The 13,339-nt window shown below is 42.8% G+C and overlaps 1 protein-coding gene across 1 annotated transcript in view; it reads right to left on the bottom strand.

Annotated features, from left to right (window-relative positions):
* snx7 (sorting nexin 7) overlaps nucleotides 1-11,867 on the bottom strand; it is a 33,046-nt gene extending 21,179 nt beyond the window's left edge. The window contains exon 1 of the mRNA XM_004572900.6: nucleotides 11,682-11,867. Within this exon, the coding sequence (XP_004572957.2) occupies nucleotides 11,682-11,765 (84 nt within the window). The 5' untranslated portion in view covers nucleotides 11,766-11,867. The remainder of the gene's footprint in view (nucleotides 1-11,681) is intronic.
* Nucleotides 11,868-13,339: the final 1,472 nt, after the last annotated feature.

Below are 13,339 nucleotides of genomic sequence, written 5' to 3'. Positions count from 1 at the left end.
TCTTGTTGTGCTTGGTTTATTTTCAGTATGTTATTTGCAATTGGTGTTTGTTCTGGGAAAGATAGTGCAGACTGAGCAATAATGCATTTCTTGCATTTGTCATGGGGTCTGATGGGGTCTTTCTTAAAATTACTGGTCCCAGTAACAAAGGCGCTTGTCGACTCAGAAATCGAGGGAAACTCACAACACACCTGGCAGAACATCATGTTATTTAGCTCGTCATATGGCAGCCACAGAAATTATTTTGTCCATGAAACCATAAAGCTGCACTTTCTTTTTGCCTTATAGTCTCATTTGTCATAACTTCTCCATTTTGTGGTAAGCTTTTCTTTGGCTGTCACTTCTTCACCCTGACCTGTCTTATTTGGCTCAGCAGAACTGAAATATATGTCCTGCTGGTTTTACACACACACTCACATAAGCTCAGCAATTCTCTGCGCGATCAACCTCTCACATGTTTAAGCTTGCTGTGGGAGATTTCACTTGTCATGTTTGCATAGTAAGCTAACGATTAATAAGACGATGTCAGAGGAATTGGTGCACAAATTATCATCACTCACAGATCAGTGCTGTCGCTCTCTATAAACAGTTCGCGCGATTGCAAAGTGAAAGCAAAAAACAAGCGCAAATTCAAACGCGATTTCAATATGTCACATATTGACAGTGGCTCACCGATGCCAATGACATAATTACCCAGCTACATTTCTGAAAGAATGCAAAAGCATTGACATATATTTTTCCTGTGTAAAACAAACGACGGTGGATGGAGCAGCTACAAAGTTCACTTTTCTTCATGTTGGAGTTTGTTGATCAAGTGCTCTGATAAAGGACCATGTATAGGTGTAGACAGGCTCCTCATCAAACTATGGTGTCATAACGGGTTCTGTGTCCAAGCTGCAGGACTACATGCAGTGAGGGGCTGTGTCCATGTTAGAGACTACAGACTGGCAGGTGTTCAGACAGGCAGCAGTGAGGACCTGAAGGAAAACACGTCGTCTTTTCTGACTACATAAGGAAGCGCATACAGCACCTGGGGCAGAGGACTCCTATCAGTGCTCAGTACGACATCAGGCCCCCTCTCACATAGACAACAATGACTCATAAGTTTATGGAGCTCAGTTGTGCATTTCCTGAGCTGCAGGCCACAGAGCCTGCACAGCCACTGTGCTCAGCCCACAGCTGCCCACACCGATGACCTGTGACTGAAAGAGCTACAGGATGAGATGTTGTTCATGCTGCAGGTGGAGGACCTGACACATGGTGTGGGGACAAATACCTCATCCTCAACATCCAGACAACCAGGCAGATAGTTGTGGACTTCTGCAAACCTGGCACTTCCCCTGCTCTCTAATTAGATAGAGTAGACGGCCCGTCCATTACGTACCTCTGACTAACACCATCAACACTACACCTATTAAGAAGATGACCTAGCATGTGCTGGACTGAATGCTGTCCTTCGACAGCTGTGTGGTGGAGCGCGTCCTGACCTACGCCTTCACTGTGTGGCATGGCAGACGCACTGGGGAAGGAGCTGCAGACGGTAAAAGTCTGCAGACTTACCACGCATCAGTGGCACCAACACCATTAGATGTAGAACAAGCACCACCTGTAAGCACAGGTGCTTGCTCTAATGCCTAGTAGGAGGAGGCCGCGCTGCGTCCAGTAAAAAACCTTCAGCCCGACTGTTAAACTGCTCCACCCTCAATAGTCAACACCTTCCACCTCAACAACACGACTTACTGAACATGAGTCTGTGAAGTGTTGATGTCACCCACACCTGACAGCAGCTGTGCAATATTCTGCTTCATAATGATTCCTTCTTTATATTTATGGCTGCCACGATTAGTCGACTAGTCACGAATCGTCAACGACTAATTTAATAGTCGAGGCGTCGTTTGAAGCTTTGTAAGACGCAGGAATAACTAGTAGGATTTAAGAGTGTGGCAGCACAAGGATGCCAGCTGCCGTTAAACACCAAAGAAGAAGAAGAAGATGAGTCTGGTATCCTAGCTGTGTCCAAATTCAAGGTCAGCATCTTCTGTCATGGACCAACCTATCCCAGAATTCATAGCACAGCCCAGCCAATTCCAGTTTCCAGCAATGGCCGCAGCTACTTAGTGTTAATGTTACTCTTATTATTCTTTCTGGGTCGGACTCCTGGCACATTGTTTCCAATGGATGATGATCTGACTAGTCGACTATCAAAATAATCGTTTGTGGCAGCCTTATTTAGAGGGTAAGACAGGGGACTCAATGTTATGTTTAGTAGCATAGTGCATATAATGAGACTAAAAAGTGTGTTTCATTCATATCTTGTCCAGTAGTTGAATGACAATAAAGCTGGGTGTAGTAGACAGACACGTCCTTGGTACTACAGCTGGCCCCTGAAACATGCCGACATCAGTGTGGAGGCAGAAGCCATCGTTCCATGTTTGGCTACCTTTACAGCTCCACACGCACAGTTCAGACACCAGACCAGAGAAGCTGGTGTCCAAACAACAAACTCATATTCACATCACGAAGTGAGCTTTGCAGCTCCCGGTTTCAAATTCAGCCACACAGTGCAACAACATCAACAGCATCTACACACTTCCATCAAACTGTCACCTCACAACAGACCATGTCATCTGTAAGCTCCGCCCTTTCACCATGGATATTATTGCTTCTGCATTCAAATGATCCACTTTATGCAAATAGTAGTGAAGCGTACACGCTTTGCCTACAGGTGTGTTTCCTCTAACAGCAGTCTGAGGTCAGCGTCGGGCTCCTGTGATGGTGTGTGGTGACAAACGTGGCATGGCTCTGGTCTCTGGATGGTTGATAGTTCTACATTATCTCCATCTGCAGAAAGCAGAAACAGCAGCAGCGATGCTTCTGCCCTCGGCTAACATCTATTCACAACTACTTCCCTGTATGTCTTTGTGAGTGAACTGGTTGTTATGGTAACATGATGTGGAAGCATAGATGTGTGCTCGGCTGCAGGGACCGTACAGCTGTGCAGTGTGTTAAATGTGTAAAAATACCTGAGCCACATGCAGGACGCATCTGCACACGCTCAGATCCTCATCAGCAGCACTGGACTGTGACAGCAACAGTTGTCATAGTAACAGGACTGTTGGTAGCTTCATTTCTTTCATGCACGCAGCTCGTCCTGACTGAAATCCCTCCATTAAACCGCTTTTCATATCAGTGTGTATGTCGACTCGTGTTTATGTTCAAGACTAGGCTCTTTTGCACCTTTTTGCTCTACGGCATGCTGTCATCTCTCCTATAAGCTCACAATCACAGTTTCGCTCGTGTAGAGTCAAGAAGACAGGAGCCGCCTTTGGGGATCAAAGATCTCAAAGGTTCTTATAGGTGAGCCTGTGCAAACTGCTGTTCTTTCTTTCTGCAGCATCCAACACGAATACCTGCATGGGTAACGCCCATGTGAAATAACTGAAGCAACACACAGGTAAGTCCATAGGTTTTTGGACAATGACACATTTTGTGTCATTTTACCTCTGTACACCAGAGTGGACTCTACATGAAACTGGAGTTGTGGAGACATCATTAGGCTCCAGGTCACACCGCCCTTGCCAAGGTGTCCCCTAGTAGGACGATGGAGTCACCAGGCAGAGCACCCTCCATCACCCCACTCAGTGACTCCAAGAAGACTGCAACTGATAGTCAGGACCTGTCCCCCGACCCAAAGGGATGTACATGACTACTCAACTAGCCGACTAATCTTTGCTGTCACTATTCAGTACCAGACTTACCAGTCATTCAGATAAGCCAGAGAAAATTGCTAGATGATTTATTGTTTTGTTACTTCAGCTTTTATTGAAGCGGTTGTCATATTCTGTCATATTCAGCCAAGCATCATGTGTCATTATAAGAACGTAATAATGCCTTTTAAACACCTTTCGTATTAGTTTTCGACGTTTTCCATTAAACAGTTCTTGAATTTAACTTAATCTCTGAGTGTTTCTTCATTTCAGACTGATAATTAGTCTAATTTCTTTTCCACAGTTAATCGGCTAACAAATTAGTCGCCAGGATTACACTGAGGTGAGCCTAACGATATCTAGCTAGTATCTCTCAACTTCACGCACTAGCTCATGCTCCTTTCCCACCAAAGAAGTGACATTCCATGTCCCGATAGGAATCTGACTGCTAGGGCCTCCTCCCCGACTGCAGTCCGACACAACACTGCAGCCGACCTTACAGTGCCTCCTGTGGTGGGTCTATAGAAGGCGGGCCCATGTTGTCTCTTCAAGCTGCGGCCACCAGACACTCTCCTTGGAGCTCCCTCCCCAGGCATTGCTCCAGGTTGGGGCCCTAGTAACCCTATCCCAGCTCGGGTAAACTGGTTTAGACATAATTTAGTTCCTTTCATAGGGGCTGGCAAACTGTCACGTGACTCAGGAGTGGAAGGCAGTTCTTTACTCAGAGGGTGTAAAGTGGGGGTGAAGGTGCTGCTGACCTCAACTGGGGATATATTCGGGGGTGGAAGGAATATTTTGGGACCTCCTTAGTTGTATCATTGTAGTAATCGAGAATTTGAGTAGTCATCGTCAGTCTGCTTGTCTATCGACCGCGCATATCGGCTCTTGCAGGGCAGTTTACAGCGTGGACATTACTTTTATTGCACAGAAGGTCAAGAATGTAATGGTAAAGTGTAAACCGCATGACGGACAGAAACTATTATACTGCTAACATAACTTCGGCTCTTTGCAAACACCTGCACAGACAGCATGCTAACGCTAAAGCTAGCCAAAAATCCAGAGTGACGCTAAAGCTGAGTAAATGCCAGCATAGGACCGCGGTCAAGTGTGCCGTCACTCCACCTCATCGGGTAACAGATGTCACGAAGCAGCCTTCATTTCTACCTGTTCATGTGTGGAATCACTGTGGCGTCGAAGCGTCTTTCTGCTGGTTTTCATCTTTGTACTGTGCTGCTGGCTTTGTGCTCAGACCTAAACACTGAGAAAGATCCTCATCAGGACAGGGATTTGTTTTGGTGTGTGGGACTGTACGTTTAGATTTAAATGGCAATTATGAGACACTGTTTTTCAGGTTGTGTTATGAGGAGTATAATGAATAATTTTCTCTTTGGAGTAATTAAGTAAGGTACTGCATTACTTTTAATAAAATTGTTCATTACTTTTTTGAATAATGACACTGATCACAATGAAGAGAGGAAACACATCCAAAATGGACAAACATTTGACCAAAAACATGCAGTTAATTTGTTCACATGTCTTTGATATGTTGCTTACTGATGGTGGTAACTGTTAAAGCAGACCTAGTGAGATCCCAGTGAGAATTGACAAAATATCAAATCGATAAATAATATCAATAATGGAATTATTGCCATTCCCATCACTAGTCTTTACCTTTCAATATAAAGCACCTTGACACAACTGTTGTTGTGATTTGGCGCTATTTAAATGAAACTGTCTGGGGATGAGTGGGACGATTCACTGGTTCACCCTTAAGGCTATGCTGGGGTACTGCAAAGGAGAGTTTGTCTGTTAGCTGAACCTCACATGTACATGAGACAATGCAGCTTTCGTCCAGGACCTGGAACACTTGACCATTCACTTACTTCATAGTAAGAGTCCAGTTTCACCAGCTGAGAACATCTAGAGCAGGCATGCCCAAAGTCTGGCCCACAGTCAGATTTCACGTGACCCGCAGCTTCAGTCTAATTATGTATTATTTATGGCTCACTTCCTTAGTCCGAATAAATAAATCATGACTTTAAAAATGCAATTCCTTTTTTCACCACATGGTGGCAGCACATTTTTCAGCTACCTGCACCTGTGCTGTGAGCCCGCCCTTCTCTGCTCATTTCTGCCATGGCGACAGTACAAAAAAAAAAGAGGTTGACAGTGAGGGCCGCCGCTTTCAGGAGCGGTGGGAATAGCAGCATTTTTTTACTGAAACTCGAGGCAGTTGTGTTTGTCTGATTTGTAAAGAGACTGTTGCCTTGTTTAAGGATTTCAACATTAGGAGACACTACGAGACTAAACTTGCTGCAACATATAACAAGCTAACAGGGAGTGAGCGCACTGAAAAGCTGAAGCAGCTCCAAGCTGCTCTGGCTTCGCAACAGCGATTAATCACGCGGGCCTGTGGGACACATGAAGATATCAGCAAAGCCAGCTACGAAGTGTTAATAGCTAAACATGGCAAACCTTTCACTGAAGGTACGTCTCTCAAAGACTGTGTCATGAAAATGGTGGAGAACATTTGCTCCGAGAGGAAGCAAGAATTTCTGAATGTTTGCTTGGCACGCAACACTGTGGCACGCAGAGTTGAGGATATATCGTCAGACTTCGACAGGCAGCTGGGGGACAGAGGAGTGGATTTTGATTATTACTCATTAGACTGCGATGAAAGCACCGATGCATCTGACACCGCGCAACTGCTGATTCTTTTACGAGGAGTCGACGACAAGATGAACGTGACAGAGGAGCCGCTGGATCTCAAAAGCCTTAAGGGTCAAACCAGAGGATTGGCTTCTGTTTGTGAAGCTGTTGATGATGTGACGCTACCATGGAGTAAAGGCATCATTACTGATGGTGCACCTGCTGTGGCGGATCTGCAATAAAGTCAGCAAAGAAGCAGGTAACGCTGTTAAACTTCACTGTATCAATCATCAGCAGGCTCTCTGTGCCAAACATCTCAAATTTGATGATGTTATGAAACCAGTAGCAAAGACAATCAACTGTATTCGCTCTAAAGCTCCGTACCACCAACAGTTTCAGCAGTTTCTGCACGACATCCAGGCTGAATACAGTGACATAATTTATCACAACGATGTGAGGTGGTCTGCACTACAGCGATTTTTCTCTCTCAGACAGAATCAGACAGTTTTTGGATGAGAAGGGACAACCAGTGGAAGAACTGTCTGATACTGTATGGCTGGCAAATCTGGCTTTTTGGTCGACATCACGAAGCATCGGAATGCGCTGAATGTTAATCTTCAAGGAAACGACGCAGTGGGGAGCCAACTATACGCTCACATCAAGGCCTTTGGAAGCAAACGGCAACTTTTCCAAAGACACTTGTCCCTAACAGAGCCCTGTACCGCACACTTCCCAGCTTTGAAAGAGGTTACTGACAGTTTCCCAGAGGACATTAATGCCCAAATGAAGAGTTACGCAACAGCTATCGCGTTTCACATATTTGTGTGAGCAAAATTCTCTCTCATGAACTTAAAGAAGAACCCTGTGAGATCAAGGATGAGTGTCTCCCACGATATTTTACGCATCTCAACCACTGCCCTCAAACCAGACCTGATCGCTTTACTAAAATCTCGATCTCAGTATCACCCCTCTCAGTAGTGCAGGGATGTCCAAATTACTGGAGAGCTGCTACCCTGCATGTTTTAGTTCTCTTTCGGGTTTAGCACAGCTGAATCAAATGATGGCTCATTTTATTAAACATTTAAGATTTGGCTTTAACTGTTGATGTTATGCTCTTAACTCATAGTTGTGTGTGTTGTGTACATATTGTGTATATTTACATATGTGTAAATATGTGTATTTCTTGTGCAAGTGAACTTCCCAGTTGTGTAATCTTCCTGTAGATGTGAAAAACTTTGGCTTCCTGAAAGATCTTGTAAAAGTGAAGGGCAAAATTCACTTTTTGTTTAACTTTATTGATAACAGACCACTTTTCATTACTTATAACTCCTGTTTAAAATGTTCATGAGGCAAAGATATTGCAAACTCATGGAAATGTAGGGTATTCTTCACAGTTTGTTCAATGTTATCTGACTCTCCAGATATAAATGAAAGGCACAATTGTGTCTTTAGAGTTGTTCCTGCTTGCCTGAGTGGCTTTTATTTAGGTACAGTTCCATTTTAAAAATAAAGGTAATTGTGACCATTAAAATTGTTCTTCATTATATTTTCATGCAACTTTGTTACGGAACCATTGGCCCCTGGGCATCTTCACTTTATAAAATTTGGCCCTCTTTGCAAAACGTTTGGACAGCCCTGATCCAGAGCATCATGAAACCAGCCAGGACTGCCTAGTGCACAGTAGGAAACATGGCCCTGACAGGGCTGGATGTAAAGAAATTTTCTTAGGGTGGCATGGAGATCAGATGGGGTGGCAAATCAAAGCCTTTTTAAAACAAACAAACACATACGCAGGTGTTACATATGGTTAAAATGATTTAAATGCCGTAAGTATACTTACAGCATTTATATGTAACGTGTACATATATACATGTCGCTCATACACGTTACATATAAATACAGTCAATAACTTAATTATTCTCTGTAGCCCACATAATTAAACATTTCAGTTGCATTAAATGTGTATTTTGATGCTATGTACTGTACAGCCTGTATAATAAATAAATATGTAGCCCAATAAGTATAAAATCCAGAAAGCTACACAACATGGGGCGGAAGTTCACACTTTGTTTGTTAGAAATAATCAAATTGTTTGTCCCATTTATAGCAACCGAAAATAAAATAAATACATAATTATAATAAAGGTCAATCAAATGGACCAATATGGCAAGGCCATGATGATCCACTTGGTAAAATAAATCCGCTTGGCGTCTTTCTTGGCCTTAAGACAACAATTCTGATGGCTAAAGATCCAAACGGGACAACAACCACAACAACAACAATCAAATTGTTGCTTAATTTACACAAAGTGTCAGAGATCTGCACCGTCAACAAAAATGAAGCCTAAATTTTCATGATTTGTTGGGTTCACTCTCTGAGGTCCAAAATATAACCGGCCAGTTTTGATTTTCTAAATTTTGATTTTGTATTTCATCTTTAAATTGTTTCATTTTTGTAAAGCGCTTTGGGTGCCTTGAAAAGCGCTATATAAATCCAATCCATTACTATTATTATTATTTTATCTTTTTTGCCTTGTTTGGTCTCATTCGCTTCAGCTCAACCTCACGTGTCGAATTTACACTTCTTTCATTGACATGCTGTAGTAACACAACTGATCTAAAATCACACAAAAAACATAAATTCCTATAAGTAGTTATAGGTTTTTTTTTTCAGAGTGTAACAACCAACCACCTGTGTGAAATCTGAAATGTCCATGGTGTTCATTCAAAATGTGCTCTGGCACAATCATAGGCATGGGTTGCTACTGACAACAAGTAATAAAGCCGGTCTGCGCTGTGGGCTGAACCATTTGTTAATGATGGAGGGGGGTAACACTATGCAATATATTCAGTGTTAACTGTAGCTAGGCTCAAAGTGTTATTGCAATCTTATTTCAATAAACAACACTGTCATATGCAAAACACCCTCTAGATCTGCCCCTGGCCCTGAGAAAAAATTTCCCAGTTTAAACATCTGTTATGTTTTCTTGTGAATAAAATGTGGACGTATGAGATGTTCAAATGTGGTTTTTATTTACAGATTGCACAGTGTCTCACTGTTTTGGAACCTGGTTAGTACAACGAATCGAGGTTGGAGTGCACAGCACTATCACTGTTACAGCTGGAGTGGGTTCTACTATTACTTAGTGATGGGACGTTCTGTATCGAGGCTTCGGAGCGTGTGTCGAGTAATGGAGGGGGCGTTTCCGCGAAGCGCGTATCGAGGCTTGCTTCATTTATGGGAGGAGCTGAAAATGATGACGTCCGAAGTCTCGCTGCCCGGCTGTACCACGTGACTGGTTCATGAAGTGGTTCGAACTTTGCCGCGAGATATGACAGCGATATAAACCCCTCAGACTTCATTCAAAAATGTGGGTGTTTGATGGAGAGTTGTTGACGTTAGTGAGAGTTTGGAGACCGTTTGGAGGTTTATGAGAGTGAGGAGAGAAAGTCAGGAGAGAATGGAGCCAGCTAAGAAGAGGAGCATGTCCTCCCCTGTGTGGGAACATTTTGATCTTATTCCTCCCAACGAGGTATGTAAATTTCTACAGAAGATGTATTTTCATGATACTGATGGTGCAATACAATTTATGTTGAGCTGTCTTGACTTTTGTACAAGGTGAAGTGTTTTCTATGTGCCAGGGAGCTGGGATATAACAACAACACCTCATCCATGCTTAGGCACTACAGAGCTTTGCATGAGAATAAGGGGGACACCGATTGTGGAGCAAGACCAGGTGAGCCATCAAATGCAATGATAATATAGGATGCAGTAATGTTACTAAATGATATAACAATATTATACAACTGTTATAAGTTACGTGTGTGATATTTATATTTGTGCTTTATCTTTATTGTCTTTCCTCAGGAGAACAATCTCAAATAGATGAAGACCTGGTCAGCATGGTGATTGAGGACTCCCAGCCATTTAGCATTGTGGAGGACAAAGGATTCAAAAGATTTGTTAAATCATTAAATCCTAGCTATGTTCTCCCCACTAAAAAGGTCATAAAAGCAGTGAAAATTTAGTTTTTACAGAATAAAATGTGAACAGGCAGGACTGAGGCTCAAAGCCTCAGTGTGTAGCTGTCCATACCTCAACGTTACAAAAGCACAACTACTGTCCACACCCCAACCACACCTCACCTCACAGTAAATGATCATTTCCATTTCAAGCATTTCCAAATAATCATTTCCCATACTGCCACTATAAATATACACAGTATACTGCCATCACTACAATATACATGTTTTACACACTCCTTTTGTTGTTGACATTTACAGGCTGTGTGCAAAATGCCACACTTTTCAAATTCATGCCAGCTATTATTTTTACGTCCAGTAGGTGTCCTGCTAGAGCAAATGAAGCTTCATGAAGCTTCGCGTTGGGGTGAACCAATTGGATGAAAAGCTTCAGTGCTTCATGGGGCTTCATCTGCCCATCACTACTATTACTATGGATTTCATCACAACTAGAACACAGCCCTGTTTACCTGAGCACAGACCACCTGAGCACAGACCACCACACACATCTTGCTTCACTCTTATTTGAAATGAAATCTACAGAGAGCTGCAAACACAATAACTAAGAGTTGTTATAGAACTTCTTTCAGACTTGCCACTCAGGCTCTCGTGGCTGTGAGAATAACATTGCAGTCATCACACAGCAGCACTAAATCTTCAAAACTCAGCTGATCGTCAGAAAACACACACCTGGGAGGTTCCGATCACGTGACTGCTGAGTGTACATAGACTGTAAGTGAAGATGGAACCTGCTGCTTCCGTGGACCTGAGATTTCCTCCAATCATGCGAGTGAATTTTTAACAGTGAGCGCACTTTATGTGTTGGCGTGGACGATCACACACTTTTACAGTGATGTCACATGACTGAGCCCGGAAGTGTGCACGCATGAATGAAGTGAACTCACAGGCTTCCACACACACAGAGCCAAGCTGAAAGCTTCGACTTCTAAATCGAAACTTCAAGATAGTTTCTCGGTTTTGAGTTATTATCTATCAAGTCTGAGATCTTAACTCGACATTTTGAGAGAAGTATCACAAAAGTTTTCTTCAGTCGCGTAAAGCCGGCTCCACAGCTCTCCTACTCTTTAACCTGATGACAACATGACAGCGAAAACTTTCAGCAGCCCCACCTTTCATCCTTTGTTTCAAGCTCGAGCTCTTCACCTCTTGCGCCTGCGCAAACACGCGCCGAAGAGCTGCCCCTCGACCCGACGAGTGTATGTGTGAGTGTGGGCGGTGAATCTTCGGAAAGAGTAAACTTGAGCAGCGGCTGGAAGCGCAGTCCCGCGGCTGCGGGAGTTACCTTGGTGAAAACCTCCAGGTCCTCGTCCTCGTCCAGGTCCAGCATGTGTTCTGAGAAGTCTGCAGGGACCGTGTGCCCGCTCATCGCTCTCAGCTCCGGAGACTAACTAAACACAAACTTCCACCTCAACTCCGCGCAGCAGCCGCACTCAGAGGCCCGCCGAGGATGCCACTTCCTCTAACGGCTTTCAAAGTAAAAGCTGCGACCGGTCACGTTTGACTTTGGCCCGGAAGCTGAGTTCTCGTTGTGCGTCTTTGTTGTTCGCAGTAAAGTTGAGTGTTGGCTGTAGATTGTTCATGTTTTTTGGCCAAAATGCTGAGTGTACATGTGTTGCCTCATAAAGAAAGGCCATGAGCATGATTTAGCCAGAAACGTGTCTGAACAGGACCACTGGAGTTCTTTTATTTTTAAGTCATTCTAATTTTTCTTTTCATTTTATATTTTCTGTTTGTTTATTTTAAAGTTTGTTTTTCTGTTATGATGACATATGTGCTATTTATTATGTATTATTAAATGTTAAGCTTAACAGATCCAACAAAGTCAAAGTGTAAAAGCGCTGCCCCATAATGTGATTATAGTTTTGCAACACTGCAGTATCGTTTTAGCCTTTTATTCTCATTCATTCCAGTGAACTCAAACTTAAAACTAGGAAAGAAAAATACTGACAGCAACCTGTTTGTTTGATCCCTGGCTGCTCCAGTCTGCATGTCAAATATCCCTGTGCAAGATACTGACTCCGAGTTGTTCTTTGATGGCTTGTATGAACGGGTAAACAAGACAATTTGTATAAAGTGCTAATAATAATAATAATAATGATAATAATAATAATAATAATAATAAAGGTCAGGGCTGTCGCATGTCTACCAGAGAGAGAGAGAGAGGTTTTCTCTTTGACTCCTGATTTGTATGACGTCTTCTTTGCTTATGTGTCTCTGTGTATTTAGCCTTTTTTACACTTTTATACCATTTATATTTTCATTCACATGGATTTTTAAACATTTTTAAAGATTTATTTGAAGTGCATACATATTTGAATTTTATACGGTTTATGAAAGAACAATTATTACTGTAAGTTCTGCATCCATGACTCTACTTAAGTAACAATATAGAAGCCTTAGCTTCAAAATATATTTCAAGTCATCATTCTGTTGAAGAAAGGTTGTGAGCTCTGATATACTGTTAGACCTTCCACTCCTGATATTCCTGTACCTCTGTCCTCTATGAACTATGGATCCAGTGTTTAGGAACCAGTGAAAATTAACACCCGCACTACGCCCAGAACACGGTCGTATTTCCTGCATATTTGGCTGAGCGACACTTCCACTTACCTGCAATCTTGTCAACAAACAGGCAAACTGTGTGTTTATTTAGGGGAGTGTGGCTGGCGCACAGGCTGCACTGACAGTCAGCCCCACCAGCACCAAAAGATGTCAGTGTTGCATAAGGCTGTGCAACAATGTGTCACACCTCAGGCTGGACCACCACTGCACGCTCACACAGTCACCTTCCCTACACTTTACAGCAAACGCTGTGCCTGAAAGAAGCAAAGGAGCTCCTGCACAAAGAGTTATTTTTTCCTTTTGAATGTGAGAGAATCTTCATTTATTCACAATGAAAAATAAGTTTCTCTGCAATTTTTTTTTTCTTTGTGATTCGAT

Source organism: Maylandia zebra, linkage group LG9 (assembly GCF_041146795.1).
Source record: "Maylandia zebra isolate NMK-2024a linkage group LG9, Mzebra_GT3a, whole genome shotgun sequence".
Lineage (NCBI taxonomy): Eukaryota > Metazoa > Chordata > Actinopteri > Cichliformes > Cichlidae > Maylandia > Maylandia zebra.
Note: the sequence above shows the minus strand (reverse complement) of the source record. Positions and strands in the feature narration are given on the sequence as shown.